General features: G+C 40.7%; 1 protein-coding gene across 2 annotated transcripts in view; it reads left to right on the forward strand.

Annotated features, from left to right (window-relative positions):
• Positions 1–13,580, forward strand: part of SULF1 (sulfatase 1) — a 192,097-nt gene that overhangs the window by 126,694 nt on the left and 51,823 nt on the right. For both annotated transcript variants that reach the window (XM_033202492.1, XM_033202491.1), the window contains exons 8-12: positions 8,352–8,502; positions 9,403–9,578; positions 10,915–11,043; positions 11,323–11,379; positions 12,523–12,652. In XM_033202492.1, the coding sequence (XP_033058383.1) occupies positions 8,352–8,502; positions 9,403–9,578; positions 10,915–11,043; positions 11,323–11,379; positions 12,523–12,652 (643 nt within the window). The remainder of the gene's footprint in view (positions 1–8,351; positions 8,503–9,402; positions 9,579–10,914; positions 11,044–11,322; positions 11,380–12,522; positions 12,653–13,580) is intronic.

Below are 13,580 nucleotides of genomic sequence, written 5' to 3' on the forward strand. Positions count from 1 at the left end.
AGAAACAATGCTGCAAAGGGAAACTGTTGCAGAATATTGAGGATGTCAGTGAGTTTGTATGTTAACTGCAAGCAGAGAGTCACTGGAGGTTGGGTAGTAACAAAATAGGAGGTGGCTCAGACATTTCCACCTGCAAATAGATTCAGTAGTTCCTTTTCAGTTCAAATGAACCATCTATTGCCCTTATTTAGTGATTCTGTAAAGTAAAATCTACACAGGGCAGAGTGTGGCCTTAGAGGCTAACAACCCTGGCTTCCTGTCTCAGCTGCCCTCACTAAGTCTATGGGTGCTTTCTTTAATCTCTGGAAACCTCCACTGTCTCATCTGTAAAATGGAGATAATACTAGCACCTTGATGTGACGTCATGAAGAGAAATTAAGAGAGGCAACGTAGGTAAAGTCCCCACATAGAGCCTGGGACATAGAAGCCACTTCATAAGTGTCAATTCTTATTGATGCTTTCTATTAAGAAACTACCAACATTCTGTCATTCTTGACCTACAAAAGGGCAATTTCATATGGTTCAACTTAAGGTTTAGGGGAAGCAGTGAGAGAAATGACAACTTGATGCTTGTCCATTGTGACATGACATACCTCTAGACAAGCTAAGACTCACATTGTGATGAGCCTCTCACACCTGCCCATTCCAATGCAATAGACAGGATAAGGACCAATCTGGACTGTGTTATCTTTTCCAGGTGCAAGTATGTGCTATGGGTAAGTGCCAGTTTGGAGAACTCCCTTAGCCACAGGAAATGAAAATTCATGTGGTTGGTTGAGGGATTCAGCTTCTCTTTGCTGCTAATCCTTGGGTTTTATGCACCTAGATTGTGATCTCCTGCATACCCTGAAAGCCTTGAATTCCTGGCATCTTTGCTGTAAAGGTCTCCCTGGTTGCTGCTGGAGGAAGGGGCTAGAAGGAGTGAGCATGTGCACAGGTTCAGAGTTCAGTCTTCAGACAAAAGGAGTGAGACAAATTGAAGACAAGCTGCCGATGGTAGTGCATGGAGCCACTCAATGACCAGCTTCCTTAGCGAAAACATTAGCAACACATTCAGGCAAAGGGATGCAAGAAGTTAAGTACTTTGTGGAAATATTTGGCAGGCCTTGTGAACACTGCGCAAGAAACTGTAGGTTCTCCCCAGTTGCAGGGATGCAAGTAACGTGAACACTTTCCTTTTGGTCTTCTTCCTTGGTGGTCAGGCATCATCCGGATTGCTTTCATCTGGCATCGGGTTATAACTACCTGATCCTCTCAGAACTGGGGTGAATGTATCATCTTTCCAAGGTGTTTGCTTTTCCCAACAAAGAGAGGAAGTCAGTTCGCTACTGGCCTGTTAGCTTTACAAATTGATGGTAGAGCTTATTCTTACCAAGGAAGAGTGAAAGGGGATTATCGACCACTTGTTGACAGGGAAAATAGTTTAATCAGACTACATAAACAGTGACTCAGCTACTCATGGCTGCTGAGAAATCTGAGGAAGCCTGCATCATAATAACACACATAATAATCCTATTATTAGAAAGCCCTGCACTCTGGCTAAGACTCTACTATACTCTTCAGTAACTTACTTCCCCAGAATCTCCATAGGGATGCGATTCCTTCACCCCTGCTTTAATGTACTTCTCTCTCCTAGCCTCAGTGATGTCATGATACACACCTGTGGACAAAAGCTGTGACAGGCAAGGAGATGCCACTTCTCTCCCTGGTGATTCTATAGGAAACTAAGGGACCTCCTTATCACCCTTCTATGAACTATGCCCCTGTCAACTTTGAAAATTTGTTGTTGTTGTTATTCCAATTTTTTTTTTTTTTGAGATGGAGTTTCACTCTTGTTGCCTAGGCTAGAGTGCAATGGCACAATCTCGGCTCACCACAACCTCTGCCTCCTGAGTTCAAACCATTCTCCTGCCTCAGCCTCCTGAGGAGCTGGAATTACAGGCATGCACCACCACGCTCGGCTAATTTTGTATTTTTAATAGAAATGGGTTTTCTCCATGTTGGTCAGGCTGGTCTTGAACTCTCGACCTCAGGTGATCCGCCCACCTCGGCCTCCCAAAGTGCTGGGATTACAGGCACGAGCCAGCACACCTGGCCTGTTATTCCAATTTAACAGTTCTTTCTTCCCATACCTGTAAATGTGTGTGACTGTGTGTGTGTGCATATACACACACACACAAATACACAAGTTCAAGTGAAGTCTAAACTCTTGGTAGAACAGTCCGTGTGCACTAATTTGCAAGAGCTGTTGTGAAGGTAGAGCTTTTGAATAAACATAGATGTCAAAGGGAAAACTCCCTCTGTGTAAGCCACAGGACAAAGGTTTTGAAACACCTTTGTTATCTAAAGCTGGAAAGAAATGTCTTGCCTTAAAAGAATTTGCACATTCATACCTCTTTCCACAAATACATGAAAGGACGTGCTTTTGAAGACGAGAAAAGTTTAAATTCTACAAAAAAAAAAAAAATGTGATTTGGGCAGACCTCATTGCTCCCTTTTCTCTGTTTCTAGCTCGTTCTTCTCTGGGTGAATCATTTACTAATTATACTGTCAGCGTTGGTGTTGCTTGTTTACTGAGATCCCTGAAGTCGAGTTGCACAACTCCAGGGGGCATTCAAATAACATATCAGGTGAATGATGCCCTGGAATTTTGCAGGTAGCTTTGTTCTGAAGACAGGGACAAAAAGGCTTCATCTCTTTACCTCCCAGTGCCTGGTGAACATGCCTTCGGATAAAGTAGTTGCACAATTCATTGTTGCTTAGCAAATGAACAAACATGTTCACCTCACTAAATAGCTGACATGAAAACGTTTTTAAAATAGTATCAAAATATTTAAACAGTCGGTTTCATGAATTTAAAAGATACCCAGAGATAATATAATTCCACAGTTTTTTAGATTAAAAAACAAAGACCCAAAGTCTATGTTTTTTAAATGAAGGCCCAGATGGTTTTGTGAAGGTCACATGAGTATTTAGGGACAAAACTAGAGCTGAAACTCAATTCTCTTGGCCCCAGGTGATCTTCTCACTCCACCAGACTTACTCAGTTCACATCACAGTCACAATTCAGATTAGAGCTATAAACAATTCCATGCATCTGCACAATTCTAACTGATATTTATAGCTTCATTAAAAGACTCTGAATTATTTTTCTTATATACGTCTAAGAAAGATCATTTGGTATTATCCTGCATATATTCAAATGTTACATATCTACAGATATTTGAACTCAGGTGGGGAATATCTCCACAAAGTCAATTAAGTAAGTTCAGTTGTAGTGAAAACTGAGATGGTGCAGCTTGAGAGATTAAGTATAGAATTTCCAATTTAATGCTTTGAATGTGTGCCTTACATCTGTATCACTGGCTTATTCTGGGAATTGAAGTCTTATTTCATTTCTCAGAGAATGACGGTTCTGCTACCAGTGACCTTTAAGGGTTAGATCATTAGGGCTTTTTGTTTGTTTGTTTGAGACTAAATAAATGAAGAAAACACATGTTCAGATACAAAACACTAGAAATATATTCATTTTCACTGGAGTGACACCAAAGGCCATCAGCATGAAAAATGAACTCCTAAGTTCTTTGCCATTCCCCAGGCGTAGATTTAATATACAAAACATGCATCTCTTGAAACTCTTTCTTTGCTGGCAAGAATAATTCTCCTAAAATACTCACCTGTCAAAAAAAAAGGTAACATTATTGATTTTCAGAATTCTTATTTCTGTCATGTCAATAAGCAATACCAGAAAGAAAATCAAACAGCCAGGAGAATTGGCATGATGGTGAAGGTTGAGCTTACAAGTACAGTGGACTCAAGTATCCATGATCCAGCATACTGAGCAATAAATCCAAATGAGCAGTGACTACAGGAAGACAATATGCAGGGAGGCCTTGCTGGGAAAAGTTAAACTTTTGTGTATGGAAATAGTCTATGGAGGATTATAGGGATGTTTTCTTGGGGGGATAAGGTCTGGAGTGTGCAGTACTGGGTGAAGCCCTTATCTAACAGGCAACAGAAAGGTCTTCCCAGGTTAGGCATGTGTGACTCTACCTCCAACATAGAATTTTTTTTTAAGAAAGCAGTGGAAATTTGAAAATGATAGTCTGGTCTTTAGTCCTCTCAGTTTTAAAGCAAATAACCAGTATTGTGTTATCTACCTTTTCATGGATGCAGCCAGTGTGCCTAGAAGAGCCAGGCTTTATTCTGTATTTGCAACAAAAGTAGACCCAGCAACTGATGGGAATATACCTGATGGGAACGCAGAAGCAGGTGGTATTTTAAATCAGGATGAAGACTAGGATTTTAGGACTTACTTTTGATAGGAAGAAATGGATATATCAATTTTCCTTTTAATGAGTGAGATTTTTGAGGCACTTTGTGGGGCTTCTGGTTCAAGACTGTGGCCCGTATGGTGTTGCAGGAGGGGCACTGATGGAGAGCTATCCCGGTGCATTATTTCTGAGCCACCTCTGTGTACTTTACTTCCTCATTTATAACATGGGACTAATGTGCCCTGCTGAGTCCTCACAGTTGCTGCAACAATCAAATGAGCTATTAAGGGATAAGCTCTTTTCCAGCTACCTATGAGAATGGGTGTGATATGGTCCCAGAATTTGCTCTCTAGAGTCACAGAAATCTCCTAACCCTCACAAGAACTCTTTAAAGTTGTTATCCCCATTATATAGATGAGGAAACTAAGACTTAGACAAAAAGTTGTCCAGGATCACATACTATTAAGGAACAGAGCTAGGATGAATATTTGAGTCTAATTCCAAAACATTCTAGAATAACTCAATATGTGGTTTTCCATTTCTCCCAAAAACAGTTACCTGCTTTTTTCAGTGGCTTGTGTTCCAGCTGATGGCTCCAGACCCTGTTTGAATAATTTGAAGGCAATCCTTAGTTAGGGAAGCAAGCTTTAATTATCACTGGGGAACAGAAGGCCGCATCTTCGAGGAATTTGGCAGATCTCAGCAGGGGGCAACCACAGGCCTTTGGCAAAAGATCACTTTTCAACAACATTGTCAATTCCAGTGACCCCCCCGACCTTCCACCTGCAGGTCCCTGAACAGCTGCTGTTCTGTGGGAAGCAGTGGCAGTCTGTCTTCCTTTAAAAGGCACGTGTACACTCTGTCCCTGCTGCCTGCTGAGATCCCACCTGGGACCTCATCCCCAGAGCTGGGGGTCATCTCCCATATCGAGAAATTAAGAAAAGTAAGGGGGGCGGGCAGGGGAGGACAGCTTGGACATCAGTCCTTGAACTTTCCCTTTTAATATAAGCCAGATTTAACATATGTCATTCTGTAAATCCGGGAGTCCAATTTGAGGCTTGTATTTGCTGCAAGCTTCCCTGTTCCTCCAAGTGGGGTGGAGCTATGCCAAGCACATCAAGGTAACTGGTGGAAGATATAATTTGCCCACTGTGAGCCTGCGTTTCAGTTCCCTATTGTAATTTTTATTTGTGTTGAGGTTTTGTGGTTTTAAAAAAGTCAACTAGATTTATTTTTAAATTAACCCAACCCAACATCAAAGGCAATAAGTAGAGGATGTTTAGGTATTATAAAGAAACCCTGTGTAATCTGTTATAGCTGTATTCTTGTTCAGGGCACGTATCAGTAAATGGTTAGGGGCCTTTCACGACCAACTTTCTATATTTCTCTGACCTCGAACTACCCCCATGGGCGAAAAACCCTTTTTGAGGGAATTTAGAAGCCCCTGTCTCCTCCTCCTCAACCTCTTAATCTAATCCTATTTGTAACGCAACATGCTGCATGAAGAATAAGAGACATGGGCTTAAGTCCCTCCCCACTTCCCTTATGACTGTGGTTTACTTTTAGATATGAAGAACTCTTTCAGGCCAAAAAAAAAAAAATGGGACCATTTGGTTCATGAATCATTTACTTTGGTAGGCAGGAGAAAGTTTATATTGAAAGTTTATCTTAAGAATGACAGGTCATACCTGAAGAGTTTGTTTTGGAATACTACGGATTTTTTCCAACCCAGATAATTACGTGGGAGTTGCTTGTTTATTGGCTCATGGAGGAAATTCATGTGCCTCTGTTCTAGGCGTTTTAAGTGCTATGTATATATGGTAGTTGTTCCTCAAAACAGCTTTGGGTTTTGTTTTTTGTTTTTTGTTGTTGGTGGTGGTGGTTTTTTGAGATAGAGTCTCCCTCTGTCACCCAGCCTGGAGTGTAACGGCACGATCTGGGCTCACTGCACTCTCCACCTCTCCGGTTCAAGAGATTCTCCTGACTCAGCCTCCTGAGTAGCTGGGATTACAGGCGCCTGCCACCATGCCCAGCTAATTTTTGTATTTTTAGTAGAGACGGGGTTTAGCCATGTTGGTCAGGCTAATCTTGAACTCCTGACCTCAGGTGATTCACCCGCCTGGGCCTTCCAAAATGCTGGGATTACAGGCATGAGCCACCACGCCTGGCCCAAAACAGCTGTTTAAGAAAAGTGCTATTAACCCATTTACAGATGAGCACATTTGAGCCACACCCTCTTTTCCACTCTAAATCTTGTCTCTTTCTTTAAACATGAGTTACTTACACTTCTGAGCATAACTGAGACACTTTTAGAGACAGTATCTTCTGAGCTCAATGTTATATTATTTGTGCGGCTATGCTTCTACTGGGTAACCAGCACCCATCCTGGTCACCAGGGTAACTTTGTCAACCAAGAAGGCCAGGGATCCCAAACCGGCATTTTCTACTATCAAAAGAGAGGTTCTGCATATCCACTGGCAGAAGAGCATGTATAATAGCAGGTGGCATTTATATGACCCAGTGTGCAAGGCAGTGTCCCAGCGTATCACCATGAATCTCAGAAACTCCAGGCTTTCCCCATGGGAAACCCACACCACCACAGAACCAGGGGAGGGCTCGGTCAAGACTCCTGAAATCAGTAAGCTCCCAGTGACTGATTCGTTCCCTAGTTTTATAATACAAATAACGGCATGGGATCACATTCAGCTGTCATTATCCACAACATTTCACTGATGGGATCCTCCTCAGACAGAGACGGGGAATCAGATTTCTCGGTCACATAAACTGTTGCTCATTCTGTGAGGCTGCCTATTTGTAAAGTTGTGGTTCATATTAAAAGCAATCTCAGATGTAGGAAGCACCCCTCTCTTCCCTTCTCATTCATTTTGTTAAAGCAAATGGGCTTTGGAATTCAGTTCTGTTTCTACCACTTACTAATGTTGTTAATTTGGAGGAGTTCCTTAACTTTGCCAAGCCTTGATTTTCTCAGCTGTAGAAGGGGAATAATAAACCTATTTTACAGAACAGCTGAGACAATTAGGTGAGTTAATGTGTATAAAACGGTTTGCACAATACCCAACAAATGTTAAACTCTCACTCAGTTTTTAATATTAACCTCTATGTGCTTAATAACATTGAAGAAGAAGATTCAAATGGATTATAGTCCGTTAAAGAGTTCAAATATAAACAGATAATTCTCAGGGTGAGAATTGCCATAGCATAGATATGTTGTGTGCCCATGCCAGAGCATAGGTGGCAGCATCTAATGGTGGAGGGAGTTGGGTGAGACATCAAGAGAAGGTGACATATTTTTTTCAGTACCCAGTGGAAGACATGGGATACCACGTGGATCTCTGTCGTAGATTAAATACAGACTCAAACTAACCTATTCTGGAACAATAGGACCATTTCCTTGTGGCTTACAGAAATTATTCCCTGCACCTATATTGATTTGTTTATTAAATGAATAGCTTTATTGGTAAACATGTATATTGCAGAAGTAGACTTGGTTATCATTCCCACAAGTCCAATTAAAGTAATGGTATCTATATACAAAACTCATAAAGACTAGATAAGTAAGTAATCAATAAAATACTCTTCTCAAGTATTCAAGAGAAAAAATGTGTTGAAATGATGATTCATCATTCTGCATAACATATTTGTGCCTACATTTAATAGCCTCATTAGCAATAAAATTTTTATGAGTTAACATCACATGAGAATATTCCCTTGTACCTTACTGAGATTTTATCTGCAGATTTGTAACATAACCATCATCATCTTGATATGTTTCTTACACATTTTATTCAGTGAACCCAAATTAACTTCTAATTACACGTTCAGCTGCCAGTCACGGTTTTATATGTTTGAATATATATACCTTCAGAGGATATTTGCTGTTTGGGGTGTTGAAGACTTCATCTTCTTATACATGCAAACAGAAGATAGTTGGAAGAGGAAGATGTTTTAGCAGTGTCTCAATTATCTCTCCATAATGATTATTTCACAACCTCGAGATATATTCCTGAAAGACTAAGTAAGAAATATATAGTAAGATTCCTTTCTGGATATTTGCAGAACTCCTAGTTATAACTATGCACCAAATATGGATAAACACTGGATTATGCAGTACACAGGACCAATGCTGCCCATCCACATGGAATTTACAAACATTCTACAGCGCAAAAGGCTCCAGACTTTGATGTCAGTGGATGATTCTGTGGAGAGGGTAAGCACATGAACCTACCTCAGTGATAGTTTTTGGCCCAGCTTCCTTGGTGTAGACTCATTCTTGCCAATCCTGTTTGGTTTTTTCCCCTTCATTTTCCAGCATCATGTTGAGAGAGAAAGAAAGAGAGAGAGTATGTGTTTAGTGGTTTAATCATCCCTCCCCTATCTTGTCCTCATTCCATCTACCTCTCCAGAGTTGGTTTCTTATGGAGCCAGTAAAAAATAGGAGAGAAAAATCAAATCAGCAGAGATCAAGGGCCACATCCTCAAATACAATGAAGAATGATGGAGCTTGTGGTGAACTTGAACTTGGAGTTAAGAGCCCCATCTAAAGCAACAGCAATTACTCAGCTCCAGCTAAATTTTGCCATGTCGAAATGTGGATCAAGTGTCAGCAGGTCTTCTGACTTTTTTAAAGAAGCCAGAAACACAAAAAATTTTATTTGAAATTTTCTGAACTTTGAAACATAATATAAGCCAAACAAGATGTGCCTCAGGCTGGATTTAACTGGATCAGGCTCAGAAGCAGCCTGTTTTTAACCCTTGGTAATTAGATATGTGATGATAACTTTAACAATGGGTTTTCAAAATACAGCCTATAAAGTTTGATGGTAGAGGTTGTTGTGTGGGGTGTTTTTGTTTTTGTTTTACCAAACAAGCAAACAAAAAACCTGTAAGTAGAATGTGCTAGATTCCAAAAAGTTACGTTTCAACTTTACCATTGGACCTTTTCCCTCCTAGATTGTAAGCAAATAGAAAATATACATAATGTTATTAAAGCAACTCTTGCCTTTTAAAAATAACAGGAAAAAGATTTGGGGGCAATCATGGCAATATTATTGAGCATCATCTTACACCAGCGCAATTGATTCTGACTTGTTCCTGTGCTGTATTTCAGCTGTATAACATGCTCGTGGAGACAGGGGAGCTGGAGAACACTTACATCATTTACACTGCCGACCATGGTTACCACATTGGACAGTTTGGACTGGTCAAGGGGAAATCCATGCCATATGACTTTGATATTCGTGTGCCTTTTTTTATTCGTGGTCCAAGTGTAGAACCAGGATCAATGTACGTATTTCTCTGTTTGCAACATTCAACTGTCGTACCTCATGTGTGTCTAAGATAATTCAATTACCAGTCTCAGTATCCGGTTTCCTTTCATCACAAACAAAAAAGGATGTGTGTAGGTTGGTTAATTTAGAAGATGAAAACCTTTTCCCCCCTGCCACATCTTAAATTAGCTGAAGTATACTACTTAAAGAGAAAGGAAAAATAACTGTATCAATGACTAATTCTCTCAAATTGACTGGAATCCATGTCTTTTTGGTCTGTGTGCACAGACAGGATGTGATCTTCTAGGACATCATCCTTCTTTGAATCAGAGATGCGCTGTCATTAAAAAAAAAAAAAGCTGATGCCATCCTTTTAGTGTTTAACTTTTAAAATTTTTTCCGAAAGAAATGTTTTTAAAAGATAAATTTTTAAAAGCTGGCTTTTCTTTTAAAGGAAAAAGAGCTGAAGGACTAGGCTGCTATTCCTGTCACTGTAGGCAGGTCACTGCATCTCTTTGCATCTCTGTTTTCCCATCATAAAATGGCCTTGCCAATCATCTCAGAATGTTTTGAATAAAATGGGATTGCATCCATGGAAGAATTATGGAAAGACTAAAAGAAAAAGTGGAAGTAGAATCCAGAAGCTGGAGTGGCCCTTAAAAGTCATCTAGCCTGGACCCCTGATGTAACAGTGAAGCTAGGCAGACAGTATCAGTGCCCATCTCAGATCCCTGATTCTGGAAGTGCTGGCAGTGGGGCCCAGAGCCCAGATGTTCTGAATCTCCCCCATGTACCTCATGTGCTGCCACATCCCACTACATCCTGGAGAGAGGGCAACTGAAGTAAGAAGGGTTTCTTTGAAGAATGTTATTATGTCTCCTAAGATTATTAGAAACACCCTGGGAATTGTCAGACCGATATCTAGAAGGCTTTACGTTTTAAGGACTAGGTAGCATAGATTGAATTCAACTGTAAAAACTGTGCATCCTGTTTAAAAATATTGATTTTAAGGCCCTTGTTCAACTGGAGAGTTATGGACTATTGGATTTTAAACAAAAGTGTGCTTGCTGCAAAAACCATCTATCAGGCTGCATCTTGCCTGGCGATGTGGTCAGAGCACAGGGGTGCAGGCATCTCTCCAGCCCGACCCTGGCAAGAGTCAGTTAATCTTGCTCAGTGCCATTGCTGTGATCACACACCCACCCTTGCCATGCAACCACGCATGCCTAGGAGACCAGATGGGAGGGTGAGAAGAGTTGAAGGCCAATGAGTCACTGTTGTAGAAAAAGCAGCCCTAAGTACCACCTTCCCCTGGCATTGGATCTCAGCCATCACCGTGTGCCCCTTTACAGAGTCCCACAGATCGTTCTCAACATTGACTTGGCCCCCACGATCCTGGATATCGCTGGGCTCGACACACCTCCTGATGTGGACGGCAAGTCTGTCCTCAAACTTCTGGACCCAGAAAAGCCAGGTAACAGGTGCGTCACTGTTCCTCCTCTCAGCCAGCCCCAAACACACTGAGCTCCAGCTGGTGCCCAGAGCCAGCAAGCAGCTGAAGACATGGAGGCAGAATATACCTTGCCCACAAGGATCACCCCAAGTTGAGCATTCCTCAGCTGCTTGTGAATAGCATATTGATGGAGATGCAGTCGTGGTCTGTGGGAAGTGAGAGGTGTTTCTTTAAATAAGCTGTTAGCACAGATCCATTTGGAAAAACTTCCAGATGCCAACAGTAAATATTATCATTTTGCTTTCAGGTTTCGAACAAACAAGAAGGCCAAAATTTGGCGTGATACATTCCTAGTGGAAAGAGGGTAATTATTGGTTCCTGGGGTGCTTCTGGGAACCAGTCCTAGCGGGCAGCTCTCCCTGCTGGGTATTTTTTTTCTCCTTATTTTTGTTTACTAAGCATGCAGATTTTGTAAGCCTAGTCACAAGATTGAATGATTTGCTGCTTCTCCTGTGGTGGCCAATAGAGTAATTATTGCTGGATCAGAATTGTAAAGAATAACCCTCAAGTTGGTTAACTGGTACAAAAATACAGTTAGATAGAAGTTATAGTATTTGATAGTATAGTTGGGACATTATCATTAACAATAATTTATGGTATATTTTGAAATAACTACAAGTAAAGAATTGTAATGTTCCCAACACAAGGAAAAGATAAATGAGATCATGAATATCTCAATTATCTTGATTTGATCATTACCCATTGTAGACTGGTATCAATATATCACACATACCCCCAAAATATGTATAATTATGATAAATCAACTTTTAAAGTACCAAAACAGCAAGAGAATAATGACTCCACATCCCCTAAAAAGAATAAATTCTCATAAGATTGGACCAACGCCTTTATCATGGGTATAGATTTACTGTTGCATTTCTCAGTGCTGGTTTCTAATCAATCCAGTAGATTGAGTTTCTCTACCATCCTCCCCATATTCTTCTCTAAGCTGCCTCCAAGGCTTACCCAGCACCTTTCTTTCTACTTCCTACTTCTTTTCCTTACGTGCCTTTCCTAGTTTTAAATAGATAAATGTATGCCATTGTAATTATTTCCATCATCACTTCTGGGTTTCTCCCTTTTGATTCATTAATGCCCATTGCCTCGTTTTTCTCTGTACATAAATGAGGAAAGAGAAAACATTTGTATAATTTTTTTAACAAAAGGAACTTTGAGCATGTAAAATGAAACATGTATGCCCAAATTTTGAAATTAATGCTTTTGGGAAGAGTGAATCTTTTCCTGACCTCTCATCTTCATCCTACCCAGCTTGTCATTTTCATAAAGGACCCATCAAATATTGAACTCCTGTAGACAGAGATTAACATCTATTTCTTGCTGTTTAAAGAATGTGGAGTCATGTGACAGAGAAAAAAAAAAGGGCAGGACTCAGGGACCGTAATTCAGATCACTTCTCACGTACGAAGCTTTTCCCTTTTTGTCGAAGCAAATTTCTACGTAAGAAGGAAGAATCCAGCGAGAATATCCAACAGTCAAATCACTTGCCCAAGTATGAGCGGGTCAAAGAACTGTGCCAGCAGGCCAGGTACCAGACAGCCTGTGAACAACCAGGGCAGGTGAGTGATACAGGCTTTCTTTACCACCACTCATGGGCTTCTCCATCTCTAATTTAGAAAGTTGTCCACATATGAAAGAATGTACATTTGTGTATAAATAAGCTTTTCCTAGTGGTCTTGAGGGCAAGCTCACTGAGACACCTCTCCACGGACAGAATTACGTAACTGGTTCGGGCTGGGCCTCCCCATTACTACTTGGGCTCCCTCCAGTTAAAAAAGATCATTATCTCAGATAAAGTTCTATGCCAAAAGACACTGGTTTCCTCTGAGGAAATGATTCCTGTCATAGTCCCTGTTAACTAGTCACTGAAGAGTTGCCAAGAGGCTACTTAGTCAAAACACAGGTACATGCTGAGCCTCTGGGCAGTGAACCACCGCAAGAGACACGATGGGGCCTTCACCCTAGGCTAAAGTCAGATGTCCTCTTGCCCCCAGTGGAGGACAGAGCCTGTGACCAAGCTTGAGGAATGAGAAGAGAAACTATATTCTGTTTGTTTATTGTTCCTACTTCTGCTCACAAAGATTCTAGCATCAAATATTTCATTAGAATAAATCTTCATTAGTAGAAATATTACTACAGACCCCAAGGCTACCCAGAATACCAGTTATTTTATCAGTAAGAATAAAAGAAGTACGGTGTGATGAATTAACATTGCTTTTAAAGAAAGTAAGTACATATGAATTTAAACCAGTCTAAAACCAATGATTTTAAATGCTCTTGATTGAAATGTATGATAGCTAAAAGAAAATGCTGTGTCATGATGAGAGGAACTGAACTTTGGCCCAAATCATTGCAGCTTAGAGCAAAATCAGAGGAAAGCGAAAAATACTAACACGTAGTGAGCATTTGTCTTATCTCAGGCATGGTACGCAGGATTTTGTAGCATTTACTCAATTTAATCCTCACATCTGTAGAGTGAGGTGGGCA

The sequence above is a fragment of the Trachypithecus francoisi genome, unplaced genomic scaffold (assembly GCF_009764315.1).
Source record: "Trachypithecus francoisi isolate TF-2019V2 unplaced genomic scaffold, Tfra_2.0 Lachesis_group7, whole genome shotgun sequence".
NCBI lineage: Eukaryota > Metazoa > Chordata > Mammalia > Primates > Cercopithecidae > Trachypithecus > Trachypithecus francoisi.